This window comes from Gigantopelta aegis, chromosome 4 (genome assembly GCF_016097555.1).
Source record: "Gigantopelta aegis isolate Gae_Host chromosome 4, Gae_host_genome, whole genome shotgun sequence".
NCBI lineage: Eukaryota > Metazoa > Mollusca > Gastropoda > Neomphalida > Peltospiridae > Gigantopelta > Gigantopelta aegis.
Window position 1 is genome coordinate 28,764,264 of NC_054702.1, and position 22,836 is coordinate 28,787,099.

Genomic DNA, 22,836 nt, shown 5'->3' on the forward strand with positions numbered 1-22,836 from the left:
TGAAACATTTCTAAAAAGGCTGAAAATTATACATGTGTGTCGAAGTAACGTAATCGAGTGCAGAATGCACGAGATGACTAGGGGGGTCTGGGTGCATGATTTTGTTTTTTTTAAAGTGGAATTCTGCCAATTAGCAGAAGAATCACATGCCTGATAAACACAAAAATAAATAATAACTGAAAATGGAAAAAAAAGTAATACAAGTAGGCCTTATGAGGTTGAAAAGTCTTTTTTTTTTAAACAAGAGGACACAGCAGCATCTATTTAAGCCAATTAGAGATCATCTTGTATGTTGAATTACTTAGAAAAGTAACTGGTGGTGAGACAAAATTTCCATATATAAATTTCATAACTACTATAGTCCAGCCATAATGGATATGTTATGCTGTGTTTAAATGTTCTTTGCCTATGAAAATAACTTCTAAATAACATAAACTTCATATTCAGTTTAATATTCTATTTATTACCCAATAATCATTCTTTAAATCAATGATAGTGTTTAATGTATGAACAGCTGTGGTGGGCCATATCACTTTGATAGGAATCAAGATATTTGGGTTGTATGATTAACAAGCATTTTGAGAGTACTGCTAAAGCAATATACGTCCCCTACCCGACCCAACAATTTTCGGATCTCCTAAATTCAAGGGCCAAACATATGTGTAAAGTGGGTAAAGTTCAAGGGCAATAACTGTCAAAAATGGGTAAAATGCCAAACTTCATCTGTAACAGTACATGATAAAGCTATAAAAAAAAATTCAGTTCAATATCTCATGGCCTTCTAAAAATGAAAAAGAAAGAAATGTTTTATTTAACGACACACTCAATACATTTTATTTACGGTTGTATGGCGTCAGACATATGGTTATGGACCACACAAATATTATGGGTTACTCTTTTCGATTAGCAGCAAGGGTTCTTTTATATGCACCATCCCACAGACAGGATAGTACATACCACAGCCTTTGATATACCAGTCGTGGTGTACTGGCTGGAACGAGAAATAGCCCAATGGGCCCACCGACGGGGATCGATCCCAGACCGACCGTGCATCGAGCGAGCGCTTTACCACTGGGCTACATCTGGAAAACAAATTTTCAGATTGCCTAAGTTCAAGGGCCATAACTCTGTCAACAATGGGTAAATTGCAATAAAAGTCAAACTTGATCTGTAACAGTACATGATAAAGCTATAAACAAAATTTCAGGTTAGTATCTCAAGGCCTTCTGGGAAAAAAAGTCCAGAAAACAAATTTTCACATCTCCTAAGTTCAAGGCCATAACTCCATCAAAAATGGGTAAATTGCCATAAAAGTCCAACTTGATCTGTAACAATACATGATAAAGCTATACACAAAATGTCTGCTCAATTTCTCAAAGCCTTCTGCAAAAAACATCCGGAAAACACGTGGGACAGACAGACAAGGTTGGAGATGAAACTTACTAGTCACTTTCGGTTGGACTGGTAGGGGACTAATCAAGAGATGATACTCATTATATATACATACTAACATATATAACAAGTCCTGCAATGTTTACACAGAACTGGAAAAGCATGACAATTCTATATAAAAATCACTTACCTTTGCGAGGCTGATTTTGTTATCGAGTGGATTTTTTGCTCTTTGATCGGCGCCTAACAAGGCCGGTGCAACAAAACTGAATCCCCTGAAGAGTTCGTGAGCTGTCGCGCTGGGTGGAACCCCAGGGGAATCTATAACAAAATCTGAGTTCAGAACAGACACTTTAAAACTGAGTTGACCACCTGTGCACTGATTATTAGTAGAGCACGCCAGCAAAACCAACACTGCTCAGTTCCAACCAACCAACAATCAATGGAAGTTCGTCCAATCACTTGTCTTCATTAGTTTAACATGTACTTCAGATACTTATATATAAAGTAACATTCTCAGATACAGTTAAGCTTTATAAATGTATACTGTTAAAATATTCCTGACCAAGGTGGAAAGCTTGAGCCAATTTCACAAAACATTGTACGTTTACATCTCCGATCAGCAGTTATACTGGTCATATGTTTACATGATTTTGGCATCTATTTCATGAAGAAACTTACATCATTACGGAAGATGGAGCATTTTAAGGACAAAAAAAAAAATGAAAGGTATACTTCAAACTATATTTGTTAAACTGTTAATAAGAATTGTGGTTTAGTTGTAGATTTACGTCTATGTGCAAAACTAGGCTTACAATATTTTGTGAAACTGGGCCCCGATGACCTCACATATGCATAATGGACCACTCCTCAGGTGACTGAACGTTTAATAAAAATAAAAAATAAAAAAACTTTTGGCTATCCCTTAAAATTTATTACTGATAATTTCATGTGGATAATTAGTTTATATTGCTTACTGTTAACCATCTATATTTAACAAACTAAACTAACAAATAAATATAAAAAGTTTTCTTTAAACTTCCATCAATGTAAGTTGGTTGTGCAATCATGCAACAGATGACAACAACAAAAAAACAACAACCCAGGAATGCATTAAACCAAACAGGTTTACATTCACTAACAATACACTAGTACAAAAACAAACAAATGGGAACTAATGTCAAACAATGTAGGGAAAAAAAGAAAAAGAAAAAAGCCATTGGTTTACACAATAATTATTAAAATATCACAGCAAACCACCAATGAAAATAATTATTTTACAAATTTGTGAAAATGACATCTAGTAATAAACTATGGCCTAGTTGTGTGTTGTTGCACATCAACAACTGTTCAAAGTTTGCCTTGAATTTTTTTTTTTTAAAACAATCTTTTTTTGGGGGCCAAGTAACTTTTTAAAATTAATTTATATAAATGTTGACGTGCCTTGAAATTTTAAATTGTATGTTAATGTACCACCTGATAATAAATGGTTAAGAACAAGGACTTAGTTTAACAATGAAAAACAATTAATTCATTATTAATAGTGATGTTTCCGTGTAATTAAATTAATAGCACAAATGATAATTTCACTCTAATAAACAAATCACAATGACTACACCACCCATAGGTTAACTTTACAGGGGACACTTAATTTTAGAATGTAATTGTTCCCCACTTAACCGATAGGCAGTTCTTGTGATTTTAAAGTAACTGACAAGCGAACAGAACGGTTCTTGTGAAATACTGGTCTGTACACAACCCATCTTGATTATGTTCATTTTTCATATTTTATGAAATGGCAAATTTGCAATATATCCTGTATATCCTTAATATATATTAAGAGAAATGCACACACTCAGTTTAAGTAATATATTTATTAGTCTACAAAGATATAAGATTGTTTTGTTTAATGACCACTAGATCACAATGATTAATTAATCATTAGCTACTGGATGGCAAACATTTGGTAATTTTAAGTCTTCAGAGAAAACCCACTAGTTTTCCGTTAGTAGCAATGTATCTTTTAAAAGCACTTTCCCACAGGCAAGACAGCACATACCATGACAAAGTTGGGATGGCAAAAAGCCCATATACCATAAAATGTCCCTATTGTAAAGATGCAAAAAATTACTTTTACATCATGCACAGTACGAGACAAAAGAATTTTGTACAATAAATGCCTTCACATACATAAAATGCAGATGTAAAGCATAATATAAAAAAATAAATTTAAAAAACTTTTTTTAAACTAGACTTGCCTCCAAATAAAATAAAATAAAAAAGAGGAAACTACACATTTAAAATATAAAACAAAATTTACAAACATTAACAGATCTATTTTTAATTGATCAGGTACAATAAAACATTACTTTTTTAACTTTAAAATATTTGTTTATATAATCAAAAAGAAAAAGAAAATTTTCATGATCCCAAAATATCTATGTTGTTAGTGAACTAGAGACATACCTCAGACATGCTCATCACAAATCATTGATGTTATCTCATACAAACCTTTTGGTGTACGGTTTGTGAACTCCTGATCGAAGTAGAAGACTTCGTCTGTCTGTACCACAGCTGGTTTGAATGGTGGTGTAATCTGTCGTTTGTACAGGGTCTCCCAGTCTATGGTGGAAAAGAAAGGGTGTTTCTTCATGTCCTCGACTCCATCAGGTAATGACCCTGAAAAACAGAAGTTACACTTTGTTTTGTTTAACACCACCAGTGGAACACATTGATTTATTAATCATCGGCTATTGCATGTCAAACATTTGGTCATTCTGATATAATTATAGTCTTAGAAAGGAAACCCACTACATTTTTCCATTAGTAGTAAGCGTTCTTTTATATGCACCATCCCACAGACAGGATAGCACATACCACGTCTTTTGATATACCAGTTGCGGTGCACTGGCTGGAACGAGAAATAGCCCAATGGGCCCACTGATGGGGATTGATCCCAGACCGACCGCCCAACAAGTGGATGCTTTACCACTGGGCTACGTCCCGCCCCGACCCTGAAAAGAAAGAATTTCACAATTCTAAAGCCTATTCAGTTCAGTCTATTTATTTGGATGGGTTTAACTCATTCACCATTTTCAAAATGTCGTTCCATCTTAGTATGCTTAACAGCTAACTCAAGAATCAAGCTGTTGTATTAAATTCTAAAAGTTTTTTGCTTTTTGGTTGGCCGACAAAAAAAGAAAATAATAAAAAATATTAATCTGGCTACAATTTCAAATAAAATTTGTCAAATTGCTTTATTTCGTGGACAAGTAATATAGTTGTATTCTTCATTAAAATCATTATGCAATTTGTTGTCAGTTGTATGCTTTTTTTAAATCACACAAGTTCAAAATGAACTTGCCATAATTTCATACAAAGTGTATGTGTTACAAAAGTATTTAAATTAATCACTTAACAACATTATCACAAATAAAAATGATTTAACTTAGTACCATACACATGAAGGGAACTAAAGTCTTCTGTGGAAACCAATTCACTACCTTGGTATTTAACAAGATCAGACAATTACTTACCAAACCTGTTGACTGGATTTCTTTTAAATAAAGCTCTTAACAAACTCTGTGCCTCCGGACTTAAAAACTGTGGCATTCCCAACTTTGCTCTGTAAAATATAACAAAATAATCATCTAATATTTTTGTCATCAAAAAAGAAGAAAGGTCACTTTCATAAAGAAACCATATATATTTTTAAGAATTGTTTTTTTTAATAGTTAGGTATCTGCCAAAAATCATTAAAAAACCCAACACATTACAATACATTTTTTAGCTAACTTTTAATGACTGTAATATGAAACAGAATTAACACCATAGAAAACTTTTCATCAATACATCAACTTCTTTAACTACATATTTTACAAACAATTAAGGATTGTAAATCATAAATATAGTAATAACATAAAAGTATTTATAGAACAGTATTTACATCTATTTATTAACATCTAGCCATTTCATAGCTGTATCAGTTATGACAGATATTTCTTGCTGTTATGCCAACACCTACAAAACAGTTTTCAGGAGTCTTAAAAGTCAATTTCAGGAATATGAAAGTATTTTCAGGAATCTTTAAAATGATGTGTCACTACATGCAAACTAAATCCTAAGATGACAGGCCACAGTTTTGTGTATTTGTTTTTGTACTTTTGTAAAACATGGTGTCTTTTTGAACAAGATGCCATTTTCTACCGGTGTTTGTTTAAAATGTTCCCACTAAAACTTTTAAGACTCATTTTGTCTTTAGTTTCGGTTTTTAAAATTTCGATTCATAATGCATAATTTAAGCAAAAAAATTGGGATAATTCCATCAAATCCGGAATGGTTAGCATCTTTGTATTCGTTGCAGGTTCTATGAGGAAGATACAAAACAACTTACTTCAGAATTTGTGTCATGGTTTCTTTCCTATTAGATCCTTGGAAAGGTAGGGCACCTGTCAGCATTTCAAACTGCAATACAAACAAATATATTTTTTTTAATTAATTACAATAGATTCAAATAAATGACAAAATAAGTGAACCTGTACCACAAAAATATTATGTAACTATGCTGCAAAACTTAAGTTGACAAGTAGCCGAGTTATAAAATCTAACAAGAATTCTTCAGAATTGAATCTCTAACATACAATAAAAACAAAATTATGTGCACAGTTATGATGAACATCCATAGTTTGTTTTGTTTAACAACACCACTGAAGCACATTGATTATTAATCATCGGCTATTGGATGTCAAACATTTGGTTATTCTGATATATAGTTTCACTGACCAGTGAGGAAAAGATATAAATGCAAAACTTTACTACAAAAGTTGATTCCATCACCACCGTCATCGGGAAAATAATACCTATATCTTGCATTGTACTTCATAAACCGGCCTCGGTGGCGTCGTGGCAGGCCATCGGTCTACAGGCTGGTAGGTACTGGGTTTGGATCCCAGTCGAGGCATGGGATTTTTAATCGAGATACCGACTCCAAACCCTGAGTGAGTGCTCCGCAAGGCTCAATGGGTAGGTGTAAACCACTTGCACCGACCAGTGATCCATAACTGGTTCAACAAAGGCAATGGTTTGTGCTATCCTGCCTGTGGGAAGCACAAATAAAAGATCCCTTGCTGCCTGTCGTAAAAGAGTAGCATATGTGGCAACAGCGGGTTTCCTCTAAAAACAGTGTCAGAATGACCATACGTTTGACGTCCAATAGCCGATGATAAGATAAAATATCAATGTGCTCTAGTGGCGCTGTTAAATAAAACAAACTTTACTTTTTGTACTTCATAATTGCGAGACAAAAACTAACAAATAACAGTTCACCAAAATTGCCAATTTTAAACGCAATTTTTTTTTACTTAATTTGTCGAAAAATAATTTTAGCTTATAATGATCAATACATTGTTGGAAATTAATGGTGACATTTTGAAATTTTTAAAGTGTAAAAAATAATTGGATGAAATGTACTGCACATTCAGAGCTAGCCAAGACAACTGACTATACAAACCATAAGAACTCCATAGGACCACCAATCAGCTGCTGTTCCATGACCTTTCCGATTAACAACCTCAGGAGCCATGTACTCGACTGTACCACAGAACGAATACGTCTTCTTCTCCTCAAATATTGATTCTTTGCTGAGACCGAAATCTGTCAACTTTATGTGCCCTTCTGTATCCAACAAAATACTGAAATGACAAGACATGTACCATATTTTATCTATTACTTATACCATAGTAATAATAACAAAATACTATAATGACAAGACATGTACCATATTTCATCTATTACTTATACCATAGTAACAGTAACAAAATACTATAATGACAAGACATGTACCATATTTCATTTATTACTTATACCATAGTATAGTAACAAAATACTATACCATTTAACAATAACAAAATACGGAAATGACAAGAAATGTACATTATTATATCTATTACTTCTAGTAACATAATACTGAAATGAAAACTACGTGTATTTTTAATTTCATCTACACTAACAAAAGACAGAAATTACAAATCGGGTTTCAGGCAGAATTCATTAAAAAATTGAGCCAAAATATAATTATTTTTATGAAAGCACACATTTCTTTTAGATGTGGTAGCAATGTATTAATACCTCACTTAAAACAACAAATTTTCTTCTGAAGACTTTTTCAGATTATGTTCAACAGAAGCTAAATATGTTAAGAATTGGAAAACATTTTTAATCATATTTTCTAAGTGAAAAATCTACTCACTTCTCTGGTTTGAGGTCCCGGTAGATAATTCCTAGACTGTGGAGATGATCCAGAGCCAGAGCCAACTCAGCAAGATAAAACTTTACATCTTCTTCTGTAAACATCACCTAAACGTTTCAAATATATCTTTAACCAACACTGTGAATAAATCCAACCACAAACACAGACGTCAGGAGTATATATGTAAGTGAACATTTTCAACAAGAAGGTAGGAAAGAAATGTTTTATTTAACGATGCACTCAACACATTTTACTTACGGTTATATGGCATCAGACATATGGTTAAGGACCACACAGATATTGAGAGGAGGAATCCTGCTGTCGCCATTTCATGGGCTACTCTTTTCGATTAGCAGCAAAGGATCTTTTATATGCACCATCCCACAGACAGGATAGGACATACCACGGCCTTTGTTACACCAGTTGTGGAGAACTGGCTGGAACGAGAAATAGCCTAATGGGACCACCAACGGGGATCGATCCTAGACCAACTGCGCATCAAGCGAATGCTTTACCATCGGGCTACGTCCCGCCCCCTTTTCAACAAGAAGATAATGAAATGAGGTTTTAATTGATGCTGTAAACTAAAATATTTTTGCCTCATTCAGAATATTCAATTCTTATTTTTAGGAAGCATTAGCATTATGCACATAGTGTCATTTAAAAAGTAAAATAATGTCTTAAAGAATAGGGTTTTTTTAGCATATTGACAACTATGTTCAGGCAAAACATTTCTTTGCCTAGTACACAACAATGACATATGAAACATGTATGTAGTTACTACTATACCTCTTTTGACAGCCTTGTAAACAAATCACCCCCTCGGAGAAATTCTAAGATTAAGTACAGCTTGCCCTCTGTCTGAAATGCTAAATTTCAAAACATTTATTTTAATATCTCAAACACAGCAATTAAACATTATTTGGTATCGGGCTGCACTTAAGGTAACATTTAATAAACATGACAAGAACATCTAACTTTCTATTTATTAATGAAGAAGTATTCAATAACTTAGATGCATGGAGACTTAATGTTAACAGATAGTGAGAATTTATTACAAAGATGCTGTACTTGACAAGTGATGTTAGTTTACCACAGCAAAGTTTACATTAATTTTATGCTTATACATGTAAATAGCATTGTTAGATATTCCAAACCAAGTTCTCTCTATATATCTCTTCTCTTTTTCTTGCAGCCTCTGTTGTCCTCTTTCACTGAATTAACTTACCATAGTGTAACTTTACAATAAATGGATGGTTGACATCAGCAAGTATATCTCGTTCCATTTTTGTTCTCTGTCGGTCACGAACTAAAAACAAAATATAACTACAAGTAATGAATAGTATAACAAAACGAAAATCATTGTATCACATTAATTATAATTTTGGTTAAAAATATTTTTTTAAATCATCCAATTTCATATATTGAAATAAACATAGAAGCTATTAATTTTAAAAAATAACTATTAATCTCATGTATCAAGACGAAATCCTATTAACTACAGGGATATGAATATAAATACACAGAACTAAAATTTGTTTTTCTTATTGGTACATTAATCTTTAACCGTGCGATATAAATTTTAAATCAGTCTGCTGTGTTTCAAGTGTTACAAATTTACACTGGCCAAGTAATTTAAGTTACAGCTAACTTAAAGACAATGATCTCAGTCCAAATTTATTTATAACAAATCCATTCTAGTCAAACCTTTTAAAGTAGCTTTTTTGAGAACCTTCATAGCATAGAGTGTGCCTTTGTCTTTTCCATTTATCTTTCTAACAAGGAAGACCTAAAAAAGAGAAGAAAAATCAAGGGTCTAGAATATTAAATGTTTCTACCAGTTATAGAAATGGGTGGGAATTGGTGAACTGTAAAAAAGAGAAAATCTAGAGGGGTCCCGGAAATTCTTGATTCCTAGGTTAAAATCTGTGCCTTCTGACACATTTTGGAGGAAAGGACGATTAAAATGCGTGGAAACGCTAAGTTCCATGAGAGGAGAATTCCCACCCCTGCAGAAACTATTTGGTTGTCTCCCTTGAATTACAAGGAAACCTCAACCCAAATATAAACATAACACTCTTATTTTATTTATTTTTCAAAATGAGAATGATTATTTGATACATACCAATTAAACAGTTGTAACCCATGTAGTGCTGTCTACCCAAGAAACGACGACATCACAATGGTGTGAAAACCATCCCAGACATTTATGACTGTGGTGACAGTGTAACTGCTTTTAATACATACACAAAGTGGCAATTATCGTCCTGTGTTTTGACTGTCTTTAAGACAAAATTCCAAATTAACAAGGTTTCATCTTAAATATTATTTTTAAAAATTACATTACGTTAATACTATCTTAAACATAATTTCTGATCTTACCTTTCCAAACGAGCCTTGCCCAAGGACTTTCAGCAGTTCAAAATTGGATGGGTCAGCTGTCACACCTTCTTTGGTGACTGTAGTCAGTTCTAGCTCAGTCTCCCAATCGTCATTCTAGCAAATAATAGTTACAGGTTTATTTCTGACACCAAACCAAAACAGACAAACTCTTCAGTATTAAATTACCCAACTTTACATTTAACTCTATTGAAGTCTAACTATTTTTTTTCTGTTTGCAATAAAATCAAGGTGAGGTGAACTTATCTCATGAAATCGTCTTAGGCCAACAATCACATAAAGTTTCAGATAAAAAATTATTTTAAAAGTTATCACAAGGCAATCACTTCGCTGTTCTCAAAGTTTCCCAGGCATGTGTGGAAGGGAGCACAAGTGATTACTTGCCTTTCCTGATATATATTTAATGTACAGGTATCAAGACAACACATTTAAAAAGATTTTTTATATATATATATATATATATATATATATATATATATATATATATATAAGCACAATTCATGGAATTGTATACCAGTTTGTCAAAGCAATTCTAATTATTTTAAAAATGACTTGAAATAAAATAATGATTTAAAATAATAACTCAAATAAAAATTACATTTTAAAAATTAGTTTTTACCTGATCATCAACCAGCATATCTTCTGTACTTCCAGCCTGAAACAGTTATAACAAAATAAACATACAGGCTAACAATAACTGTAAAATACTTTATTTTCACAGGATTAAATTTTTGCAATTTAATGAAAATTAGTCAATTTATTTTCACGAATCTCCCATACCCTCAATAATAATTAAAAATTAATAAGATACAAAATTAGAAAAAAATGAAGTCTTAATATTAATAATTTTGAACCTGAAGGTATGAAGACATTTATTGTTTACACTGTAATACTGTAAACTTGTAGTTTTTCCCAGCAGTAAATGTCGTTTTCTGAACCAAATGTTTTTTTTAAATTGCACACAAAAATTGATATTTCCAAAACACTTCTACTTTTCTTTTTTTGTCAAATGAAACTGAAATTATTTACTAAAAACAATGCTCATGGAGGCTGGGAAGGACTATAAAGGTATGCACTTTTTCATAACCTTCAAAATTGGTATAAAAAAACAACAACTTTAAAACAAAACAAAAACAACAAACTTTATTTTTAACGGTCACATGTAAAATAATTGTACATAAATATATCATGCCAAGAAAACAAAATATCATTTTCAAGAATATACAGCACTTTACACTAATTTGGGCAAAAAAAGTTTTGTTATCTGCTTTGTGTACAGTGAGATATCAGGGGTAGCATTAAGGATTTTTTCCCAGTGGACTCATTTGCTCCTGAACTGACTCATTTCCATGAGTCCATTCTGAAAATCCATCAGCCCATATATTTTTTTTCTTGCAAATAACAGCTTAAGAACATGTTTCCATAGCTTCAGTCAAGACGGACAACATCCACGTCTTGTACGAGTTCGCTAATTTTTTTTTTTTTTAATGATGTTTAAAATTGCTTTTTGAATTGTTTGAAGTGAACAACTTTGACGGCCATGATTGTTTCTAGGTCTGATGTCGGGCAAGTTCAATTTCCAAATGGCCTCAGATTACAGTTATCTTCCCATTTGGCTGTCCAAAATGCAGATATTTGTCCATGCAAGTAGTCTGCTGTTGACTGTGATTATTTCATGGCAGACAGCTATGGCAACTATTTGACTGAAGTTGACAGGGGAGAGCATGTAGTTTGTAAATATGTTTAACTTGTTGACATTGAAGACTTGTTTGTGGTAATTCCAGCCCATGCAAAAGTAGTCCTTTTTGTGTAAAATGGGTGTATTCCGACCAGGTTTAGAGGGTGTGTTTGTTTAAACCAATATCCTGGGAGAAAGAACTGGACAACAGGGGTTGTCCTTTTCAGGATGTGTGTCCCCCAGGCAGGCAAAGGTACATACAACAATCCATGGGCCTGCTGATATTAATAAAAATGTTATAGCCACTAAGGCTATATAGAAACATATAGCGAAACGTATGGCCAAATAGGGTGTGCGATGCTTGTTATTCTCTTGGTTATCGTATTGATATTATGTTGCTATAGTTTAGTTATTTGTTATCACAATAAACAATTAGTGATGCATATCTAATTTAGATTGTTTTGTTTGTAAGGGAAAATCTATCCACTTGTAGGAATATTCAAACAAGTTAGTAAACTGTATAGCTACACTCGGTTCTGTTTCGACAGAAGTTATGAGGATTTCCGATTGCCCAATATCAGTGTGGCCAATCTACGTCATAATAACGTCATTTTGTAGACTTTAATTTCGATAGTCGTATTAATGGTTTAAATAAATAATTAAACAAATCCACAAAATACCTAAACTATACAGTGTTCTCGCTGGGTGAAAATTAAAGGAGGGCGGGCGCTTGCACCACACCCTTCAAAAAATACCCTCCAAAACAACCCAAATAAACGAAAAGCAAAAAAAAAAAAAAAGGGGGAGGGGGAGAGGGAGGGAGGGAGTAGTTTGTTTACCATATTGTTGTGTGTTGGTAGACTTTGTGAAAAGACATACTCCTTAGTTTGCCTACAAAAAAGTTTATAAATACGAAATACAAGCAGACTCGTCTTTTAACTGAACTGAAGATGTTATTGGTCTGACATTCACGGGCAGTTCCGGTTTTGCTGGACCAATCAAAGTTTTAATATTATTTTTAATAAAGATTTCAAGATATACGAAAAACAATAAAGATTTTTGTAAAGTGATCTCCTAATGTCGGATACATTTTTGTTATTTACATTTTCATCGAATGAATCGACTGCTGTGATACAATATTATCACCAGCTGATAAAAAGTAGTTTCGTTTTTGTAAAGGCGGTGTATATATACTCTTCAAAAGAAGAAACGCAAAACCACATTGTCGTAACATTTGGAGAATTGATTTAATTATTGAATGGTGAGTCCGATAATTACCAAATGTTGCAGGATTGTTCACAATTCACTCTAGTCCATTGTGAGTAAGTGATAGGACACACCACCAAGGTCAAGGTCATCTGGAGTCAATACCGGGTGTGGCCTCCGCGTGTGTTGACAACTGCCTGGCACCGCCTGCCCATTGAAGCAACCAGAGTACGGATGACGTCCCGGGGGATGGTGGCCCACTCGGCCTGCAAGGCTGCTGCCAGCTCGGGCAGGGTCTGGGGCTGTGGTTGTCGCTGTCGGTCCAACTCGTCCCATAGATGCTCAATTGGGTTCAAATCCGGTGATATCGATGGCCAAGGAAGGACATTAATGTTGTTGTTCTGTAGGAAAGCCGTTGTGAGACGTGCTGTATGAGGACTGGCGTTGTCATGTTGGAACACTGCGTTGGCGTTGGCCATAACTGGAACGATGTGTGGCTGGAGGATCTGGTCAATGTAGCCCTGTGCATTCAGGTTGCCCTGCACGTGGACCAGGTCAGTTCTGCCAGTGTGTGAGATGGCTGCCCACACCATGACACTACCCCCGCCGAATCTGTCCACTTCCTGCACGCAGTTTGCCGCATAACGTTCACCACGACGCCTATACACGCGACATCTTCCATCATGACGTCGGAGCAGAAATCGGGACTCGTCACTGAACCACACCTGTCTCCATCGCAGTTGAGGCCATTGTCGATGAATCTGGCACCACTGCAGTCGGAGTCGACTGTGTTGTGGTGTTAAGATGACACCTCGAACTGGACGTCTGGCACGAATTCCTACCTCACGTAGGCGGTTCCGTACGGTCTGGTCGGATATCCTGCGCAAACCTGGTATTGCTGCGGCTGTGGAGGTGGCAGTAGTCAATCGTTCCCGAAGGTGGCGTACCCGGATGTAGCGGTCCTGCCCGGGGGTAGTGACCCGTGGTCGACCGGATCTAGGGAGGTCACGTGTTGATCCATGTTGCTGGTAACGGTCCCACAGTCTGGAGATGGTGCTTGGGCACACATGGAATGCCCTGGCAACGGCCGTTCTGGATTCGCCTGCGTCTAGTCGGCCGATGGCATTGTTTCTCTGCGGTTCACTGAGAAGTGGCATGTCCTGGATTGTCAACTGTCGGCCAGATACAGAGGCCAGGCAAGCGAACACCCTGCACTTTTATACTGTCGATGTTCATGTTGCACGTGCAGACAACGCACGTGCAGTGGTGACATGGTTTGCACGTGGCTGTGTTTTTGCGAATATTCACATTTTGGAACTTTATTGTACAGTAGCTGCGTTTTATCGAATGTAACCGTGGGAATGTGTTTGGGACATGCAATGACCTTATATTCACAAAGCATGAACCGGTAGGAAACATAAAATCGGAGTTATAACCCATTTGTACCCTTTTGCGTTTCTTTTTTTGAAGAGTATATTATTTGGCACTCAAGATAAATGCTTTTAATGGATAAACACTACCACTTCCGTTGTTTTTATAAGCGTTCATATCCTGCCAAGATGAAAAGTTTCCAATATTTTATAAAGAACTGCTGAATAAACAGAATGACAGAAAGTAAAAATCATCAGTTACAACCAATTATATCTGCAACTATGGACAAAATATCCTGCATGAATGTTTTAAGCTACAATGTAGCATGTTTAAAAACATTTTGACTCTACGTGTTGAGGGTATGGAGCTGTACATCATAGCATCAAAGAAATTGAAGGTATGGATGGGTTTTTTTATTGTTTAATGTCCGCAACGATGTCTATTGACAAATGTGGTCTTGGGCGACTGTCAAGCATGACCTATATTCACACTGAAAGCAGTCCTAAGTTCAGCCAATGAACGTTTTCCTAACTTTCGCGAACTATTACACTGGTTCCCAGTGTGGACATTGAGGTTAATATGAAGAGAAAAAACCCAGTTTACCAGACGTCTTTTTTTATATACTCAAATTTCAATGTGTATTGAAACTGACACGCATTGTCAGTCATTTTTATTACTTTGGTTCAAAGACTTTACAAAGTTAAAATAACAAGCTACAGATCTTTCAGACTTTGCTTTCATAATTTGTTGAATACATCATATTACATGCCATTAAAATTAACCTTCTGACTACTGCAGGCCCAATGTCATGCCAGTCGACATATTGTATACAGTATACAGTTCATTCCCCAGTTTATATTTCCCGCCATTTTGTACATGACACTCACCAGAAATGTGTTTTTTAAACAGGAAGTAGATTATTTGACAGGTTTGTTTGTTGTTTTTCAATGGAAAATACCTTGAAACAATGGCAACACGTCAGTCATTTTCAAGGATCGATAGCTGATTGTGACAGCTAATTTGATAATACATTTGATCGCTTTACCAACAACGAATGTTGGGATATGAATCGTAGAAAACCAGTTAAAGCCGTACACACACACTTAATTTTCACGTTCTACAAACCTGTAACACACTTATCAAATCAAATGGAGTGAAAAATCAGGTTTTATATCGATAAATACCATGGGAATCCCCATGTCCCAATTGCTTGAAATAATTTTGAAAGTTAGTATTCTGATGTCACCGGTAGAAGCACAACAATGCCTACGTCACGACAAATTTCACAGACTTGGGGTGCGTTTCTTTCACCTCTCCTGGACATGTTCCAACTGTTCTGTCCTGGTTGTATCCCCTCTCCAGATATCGTAAGACTTAGCAAAATTATTGGTTTTAAGGGTTTGTAACGTTTTGTATTGAGACACTTACTTGTCTGAACTTTATTGTTACTGAAAATGTTCACGAACTGTGAAGAGAAATCTCACAAATGAACAACAAATCGGATGTTGATTGCGCGAACCGTGCACGAGAAAACAAACCGAACCAAAATGATAACAGTCACGTGATATACCAACGTCTGTGACATTAAAAATAGATTGGACCTCGCTTGCTTAACGGTTTTTTCTCTCGACAACACGTTTTGTGAAAAAATGCTAAAAATGCATTTCATGGTTTTACAAACATCAGGATTACCAAAAAGCACTTCAGGTGAATGGAAATGTGTATTCTAAATAATAAAATGTAAGTAAAGTGCAATTTTATTTGTGAAAAATGGGGTTTAATAGCGAAAAACAACGCCGTAATGGTTAACAAATAAACGTAACTAGGGTGTAACACAACCTTTAACCTTTAACACAACGTTTTAATTTTTTTGCCTAATTTTAATCAACATTAATTGATCTAAAATATCATTAAAATTATAAAAACCCACGAAAACAATACTTACCAATTCAAATATGAACTTTATTTTATGTATTTATAAAACATTCGAGTGAATATACATGCGAGTAAAAATTATAAACTTGTACCCACTCAACCTGATTGTTGTTCAAAAATCAATCTAGTAGTCTAAAGGCTAATAACCGTGATTATTAAAAAAAGCAAACATTATGCTGTATTCTGGATGACACATTTCTCGTTACTGGTCGTGAGATTGCTATTATGTAGTCGGAAGGGACGTAGAAAGTATTGTTCTTTCTATGTCCAAATAATTTTACATCTACCGTACTCACTAAATCCTGATTGAAGTACTAGCATATAAACAAAATAAATCTTCAAACAACATAAAAAATTTGGCCGCTATTTTAAATTTGCTAAATAGAGGGAAGCAACCCACCTTGCACATTAAGAAGAATGCTGGCCAACTCGCCTCAAACTTTACTGTCTATAAATAATTGTAACAAAATTAAAAATGGACGTCTACAACTTTGGTGTTATTTTATTTATTAATATTACAGTAAAACTCTGCTATTATGACCACTTATTAAATGTTTTTATATTGAGGAGATCCTAATATCGGATATAAATAATAATCTATTACATTGAACTGTCAAGCCTATTCAGGCAAGGCTTTTGGACTCCGACTGGTGTGAATATTCAATGACATTTAATGCACATTATTGCTTAAAATATTAGTATATTAATTAATAAAATGGTAATGATCTGAGTTGACTAAACAGTGTGGGGCAAGTTGATTTTGGGGCGAGTTGACCTGCTCCCATTAAGAAAAGTAATGACTTAGTGTGCACCCTGCACTAGCTATTACGCTAATTCATAATTGAATATTTGTTATTATTATATTATATGTCTCGATAAGATTATGTAACCATTTGTTCACATCTGACGATAGAAAATTACGTGACAAATATTTTAGCCACTTGCAAATTTGATTAAGCGTTTTTTTTTTAATTAGCCAATGGCTAATTTAGACCCAATGGTTTTCTGTTTAAAACCCCCCAACTATTTTCCGTTTCATGCTTTTGTAAATTCCGTTTCAGACTACAATATGTAATTAACAACTGAATTAACACAAGTTGTGACAAATTAAAGGGTCCGAAAATTGACTGGCGTTGACAATGCGTCGCTATTTGTCATTAAATCAAAGTACGCCTACATATTAGTAGCGAAAAATCACACCAGGAGCAAAGGCTACAATTATAATAACTACATAAAGCATGATTGTTCAACAATTAAGTGCACTGCTTTATTCAACGGGGCTTAGGGTTCACAAAATGTAAACATTTATTTTATCATCTCTTTGACAGTCTAACGTTGTCTGCAAATTGTAGTATGCACATGACACAGCGGAAATAAAGTAACATTGCAACGCTCAGCCAGCCATTTTTTGCTAAACGTTTGCAAACATATTTTGACTGGTTCCCGAAATGGTCATTCGGTTTAATGTACCGGCCTCAGTGGCGTCGTGGTTAGGCCATCGGTCTACAGGCTGGTAGGTACTGGGTTCAGATCCCAGTCGAGGCATGGGATTTTTAATCTAGATACTGACTCCAAACCCTGAGCGAGTGCTCTGCATGGCTCAATGGGTAGGTGTAAAACCACTTGCACCGACCAGTGATCCATAACTGGTTCAACAAAGGCCATGGTTTGTGCTCTCCTGCCTGTAGGAAGTGCACATAAAAGAACCCTTGCTGCCTGTCATAAAAGAGTAGCCTATGTGGCGACAGCGGGTTTCCTCCAAAAAATAAGTGTCAAAATTACCATATGTTTGTTTTGTTTTGAGATATTTTATTGATCAAAAAAGAATCAAAAGGATTGCACAACAGGCAGAGCCTATATAAGTGCTCTCCTAAACAAGATGGACATCAGACAATATTCACAATCATATATATCCAGGCCTTCTAGAATACGGTGGCCCGATGCCCGAAGCCAGTGTTTTTTGGATTCGGGCCAGTGAAAGTTACTTTGTGCAATCCCGATGGCAAGTGATAAAAAAAGAATTTAAAAAATCTACCAACGTTATGTCCTACGATCATACAGAAAACAAAAGAAACATCTACAAGTCACTTCTTTCGATTTGCTATCACATGCAATATTTCACTAACAAATAGTTGGCCACCAGTAATCTCTGACCCATCCATGACATCAATACACCTACTGATGTAACTTTATTAAAGTTATAAAGTATAAACACTGGAAAAACTAAAGTTCATTGTTTTGCCGCCATTTTGTTTTTGACACCGGAATCCAAAGATTTGTTACTCTAATACTAATAATATGCAAAACGGTAACCAGTCTTTTATTAGTTTTAAAAGTTGCATGTCACTATTTACAAATACTTTAAATGTGTAAATTATTAATTTAATTTATAAAATATGACATAAATTGCAAAAAAGGTTTTTTTAAAAGCTTAGGAACACAGTATCATGAAATAGATAAATTTAACAAAGTACCCAAATTGAAAAATTTGATGGGGGGGGGGGGGGGGGGGAGAAAGAGAGCCTTAAACTGCAATACATGTACACTTTATTTTAATAAAGGTTCTTAATTGTTTCTTTTCTCTTTTTGTTTTTTGAGGGGGTGGGTGGGTGGGGGATGAGTTCCTATTCATAAGTAAATAAATAATGCTGTTAACTGTTGTAATATCTCGGTAACATGGATTATTTTTTATAACTTAGGTGGTTTTAGTGGAAACAATCAGTTTCTAAACTGATGAAAATTATTTGCATATTTTTCTAAACAAACCATAAAGCATGCCTATCTGTTGTATAAATTTACAAATTGACTAAACATGATCTCAGTATGAAAAATGGGCAAGTGAATTTTTCACCATGGCCAGTGAATTTTCAAATCCACTGGCCCTATAGCAAGTGAATTTTAAAAATATTCTAGAACCCCTGTATATCTAAAGCATAATAACAATGTCTAGACTCTAATGGCATAAAATATTTAACATAATTAATATTTTTTAATATAGAGTAATAAAAGGTACAGAGTAGATAGAATAGAAATGGGATAGTCGAGAAAAATATGATAGTAATGATCCTATTGTTGCAGTATTAGGAATAAAGCTGTTTTTATATGAATTAGTATGGCATGTTGGTAGAGTGAATGGACGTTGATTTCTGAGTGTAAAACGATTAGTGGGATTAACATATGGCAAGATTTCATCCAGTAGATATTGAGGTGTTTCGCCTTTAAAGTATTTTATGCATTAGAATTAATTTACTATTTTTGCAACGTTTATATAACGGTTCCCAACCAAGTTCATAATATAGTTTGTCTGGAGATGTTCCTTTCCTAAGTCCTGTAATGATACGGGCACCTTCAAGTTGCACTGACTCAATTGTATTGGATTCTTCAGCTGTACAATTATCCCAAATTATATTACCATATTCCAAGATTGGTCTTATAAATGCAACATACAATTTAGTTAGGGAATATCTATTTAATTTATATTTTAACATACGTAGAATGTTAAGTCATTTACAAGCTTTAGTATATATGTCATTAATATGATCTGTCCATCTACCATTGAAGTTTAAAGTAAGCCCTAGATGTTTGTGGGAGGTTACATTATCAAGAGGAATTCCATTAAGAAATAGCTTAGGAATATCAATATGTAGTTTTCTTGTGAATAACATTGATTTGGTTTTAGTTATACTAAATTCAACTCCCCAGCTAGTTGAAACCACTCATGTATAGATTCTAAGTCTTCATTTAGCGTTTCCTCTGTAGAAGTGTGGTCACTGACAATGCAATACAGAGAGGTGTCATCAGCAAATAATTTTATTTTATTAGATACATTGTCTACTAGATCATTTATGAATATTAAGAAAAGATATGGCCCAAATATAGATCCCTGTGGTACTCCAGCATTGATATTCCTCCAATTTGAGAAGTAACCATCAAGTTTTACTCTTTGTTTCCTTCGGACAAATAACTGCTGAACCAATTAAGAAGATTATCAAAGATACCATATTTCATTAGTTTAAAAATCAAACCTTTATGCCATACCCTATCAATGGCTTTAGTAATATCACAGAATACAAATCTTATGTCCTTGCCATTATCTAGGTTTTTCATTATAGTATCATAAATAATTAGTAGCCGATTAGTTGTAGAATCTTTTTATCTGAAGCCTGATTAATTATTAGTAAGAATATTATGATCAATGATATAATTAATAAGGTTTTTAAATATATATTTTTTCTAAGATTTTGCCAAAGCCATTTGTTACAGAAATTGGTCTATAATTTGAGGGACTCTTAATATCACCTTTACCTTTATATATGGCTGTAACATTGGCACACTTCCAGTCCCGTGGCATACAACCTAGTGAGAGAGATTTGTTAAAAAAAATTGGTTAGTGGTGTTACAAGGGACCGACAAATGGATTTTATTAACTTAGGTGACATATTGTCTGGTCCCTGCGGTTTGTCGACATTAAGGGTTTTAATCTGATCGAGAACATCTTGTTCTGAGATTACAATATTAGATAATTTATATGAGGACACTAGATTGATATTGGGTAGATTTGGTTCGTTTTCGATTCTTGATATGGAGGCAAAATAATCATTTGGCGCATTTGCTTTATCTCTTGGATGAAGATGAATGTGATTACCATCAATAATTGGGCTTGATACTTTGTTTTTATTTCCGAATTTGCTACTCTCGAGTGCCAAATAAACGTACACTTACGTTTATTAAATTTGTGAAAAAATGTTGGTGTCTACGCTTATTCAGCACCCTACGTTTAATTACATCTAAAAAAAATGTAACCCCCTACGCTAATTCGGCACCCAACACTTATTACAATTCTTAATTTATCAAATGCTTACATATAGCCTCTATTAGGGGTACAGATTTTCCGCGATCACGGAATCGCAAATCTTAAACGGCATTTACAATTTTCCGAGTTGTCAAATAAAATGCCAACTTTTGTGGTCAGATAATACATTTACATGGCTGTTAACAAAAGAAAAATGTTGTGACTGAAATTTCAAGGTACAGGGCATTCAAAATGGTAATGTTTTATATGACAATTGTAGTCCACTTTAAATATGTATTTCTCCCATTCCACACCCTGTTATTTTTTTTATTGGACAAAAACATTAATTTGATGGGTCCTGCAGTGAACCTATATTACCCGGTAATGGAAATTGCAGTGGCGTATTTGGGGTGGGGGGCACTTGTGTAGTGGGATATGACACAGAAACCTTTTTTAAGTTATTAATAAGCGAAAAGGTAAAAATTTCCCGTGATTTGGGGGGGGCATGGCCCCCTGCCCCCCACACCCCCCGGGCTATGCCACTGGGAAATAGTCCTATTAGGCTGACATTTGCTAGGGTGTTCTTTCATAAGCTACGGGCATTTTTTTAAAGTTTGCATTATTACCTGATATTATTTATTTAGGCTTGACCGCTAGCTGATGGACGGCAAATCAAATATTCAAATACATTTACATCAGGTGGCCCTTGTGTTATTGCAAATTCATTATGGGAGGGGGAGAGGGAGGGAGTCGTTAAAAATTGAGGTAAAAGCCAATGTCTGATACTGCATTACGCTAATGTTGAATAGTCCTTTGTTGATCTTTGTGTCAAATAACAATACGTAACGCAAAATCTTGCAGTTTCAATACCCCTCTCCCCTTGTAACGTTTTGTGACCGTGTCATATTTTACTTTGGGGTCTTTAGTAATACATATATGTTAAAACAAAATGGCAACGACTGGTTGCATTTTACTTTATGAATTAACATTACATTGCACAATAACCACCACCACAACCCCACCCCCAAATTATGTTTTGTCACATCCCATAATTCCCACTCTCCTTGGTGCACGTTGCGTAGTTCTCGAATGACCACATTATTCAATCGTAAATAATAAAGAAGTAACATACCGCTGGTCGGTAAATGTTATATTTGACCGGATCAACTTTAATTAAGTTTCAATATCTATAATACGCAATCTAATATCTCCCAGCAGAACTATTACATTGTAACAGTGTTCAAACTCGCACGTGCTGTTCGTCACATGGTGTGACATCGGGTACGGCCATTACTTCAAAGTGAGTGAGTAGCACATTTAAATTAAAGGTGTTTTTTTTTTCATTTAATTTACAACTACTGTAGTAACGTTTTTTGTTTGTTTTTTAATTACAAAAACCATACCAAAAATTATTTTAAATAATAATAATAATAAAATATTTGGAGAAAAAAAGTACGAAACATGTACACACCTTTTTACAAAATAAGATCGTCTGCTTAAAATAGCACAGCAAATGATAGTGCAGGGTGCACAATAAGTCAATACTTTACTTTCTACGTCCGTTCGGACTATGTAAATAGCGGATTGGACGTGTTGCGATAGATCCCAAATATGTGTTAACGCAAATGGATAAATTAAAACAAAAAGTTGTATTCTTCCACCAAAACTGTATTATATCAGACAATGTAGGCATTATTACTAAAAACTACGACACAACAGACTGTATTAAAACAGGATAAAACTAATTTGCATATCCAGGTCAGACTTGTTCATCACGTGTTCGTAATAGAAAAATATACAATTAGCTAAATTTAG

At 34.6% G+C, this 22,836-nt stretch overlaps 1 protein-coding gene across 1 annotated transcript in view; it reads right to left on the reverse strand.

Moving 5' to 3' along the window:
- LOC121370320 (ribosomal protein S6 kinase 2 alpha-like) overlaps nt 1–22,836 on the reverse strand; it is a 39,567-nt gene that overhangs the window by 12,350 nt on the left and 4,381 nt on the right. Inside the window, exons 2-12 of the mRNA XM_041495464.1 lie at nt 10,659–10,694; nt 10,022–10,135; nt 9,347–9,428; nt 8,868–8,948; nt 8,429–8,508; nt 7,640–7,746; nt 6,902–7,082; nt 5,786–5,856; nt 4,929–5,017; nt 3,904–4,071; nt 1,583–1,713 (exon numbers count right to left, since the gene is read on the reverse strand). Coding sequence (XP_041351398.1) covers nt 1,583–1,713; nt 3,904–4,071; nt 4,929–5,017; nt 5,786–5,856; nt 6,902–7,082; nt 7,640–7,746; nt 8,429–8,508; nt 8,868–8,948; nt 9,347–9,428; nt 10,022–10,135; nt 10,659–10,694 — 1,140 coding nt within the window. The remainder of the gene's footprint in view (nt 1–1,582; nt 1,714–3,903; nt 4,072–4,928; nt 5,018–5,785; nt 5,857–6,901; nt 7,083–7,639; nt 7,747–8,428; nt 8,509–8,867; nt 8,949–9,346; nt 9,429–10,021; nt 10,136–10,658; nt 10,695–22,836) is intronic.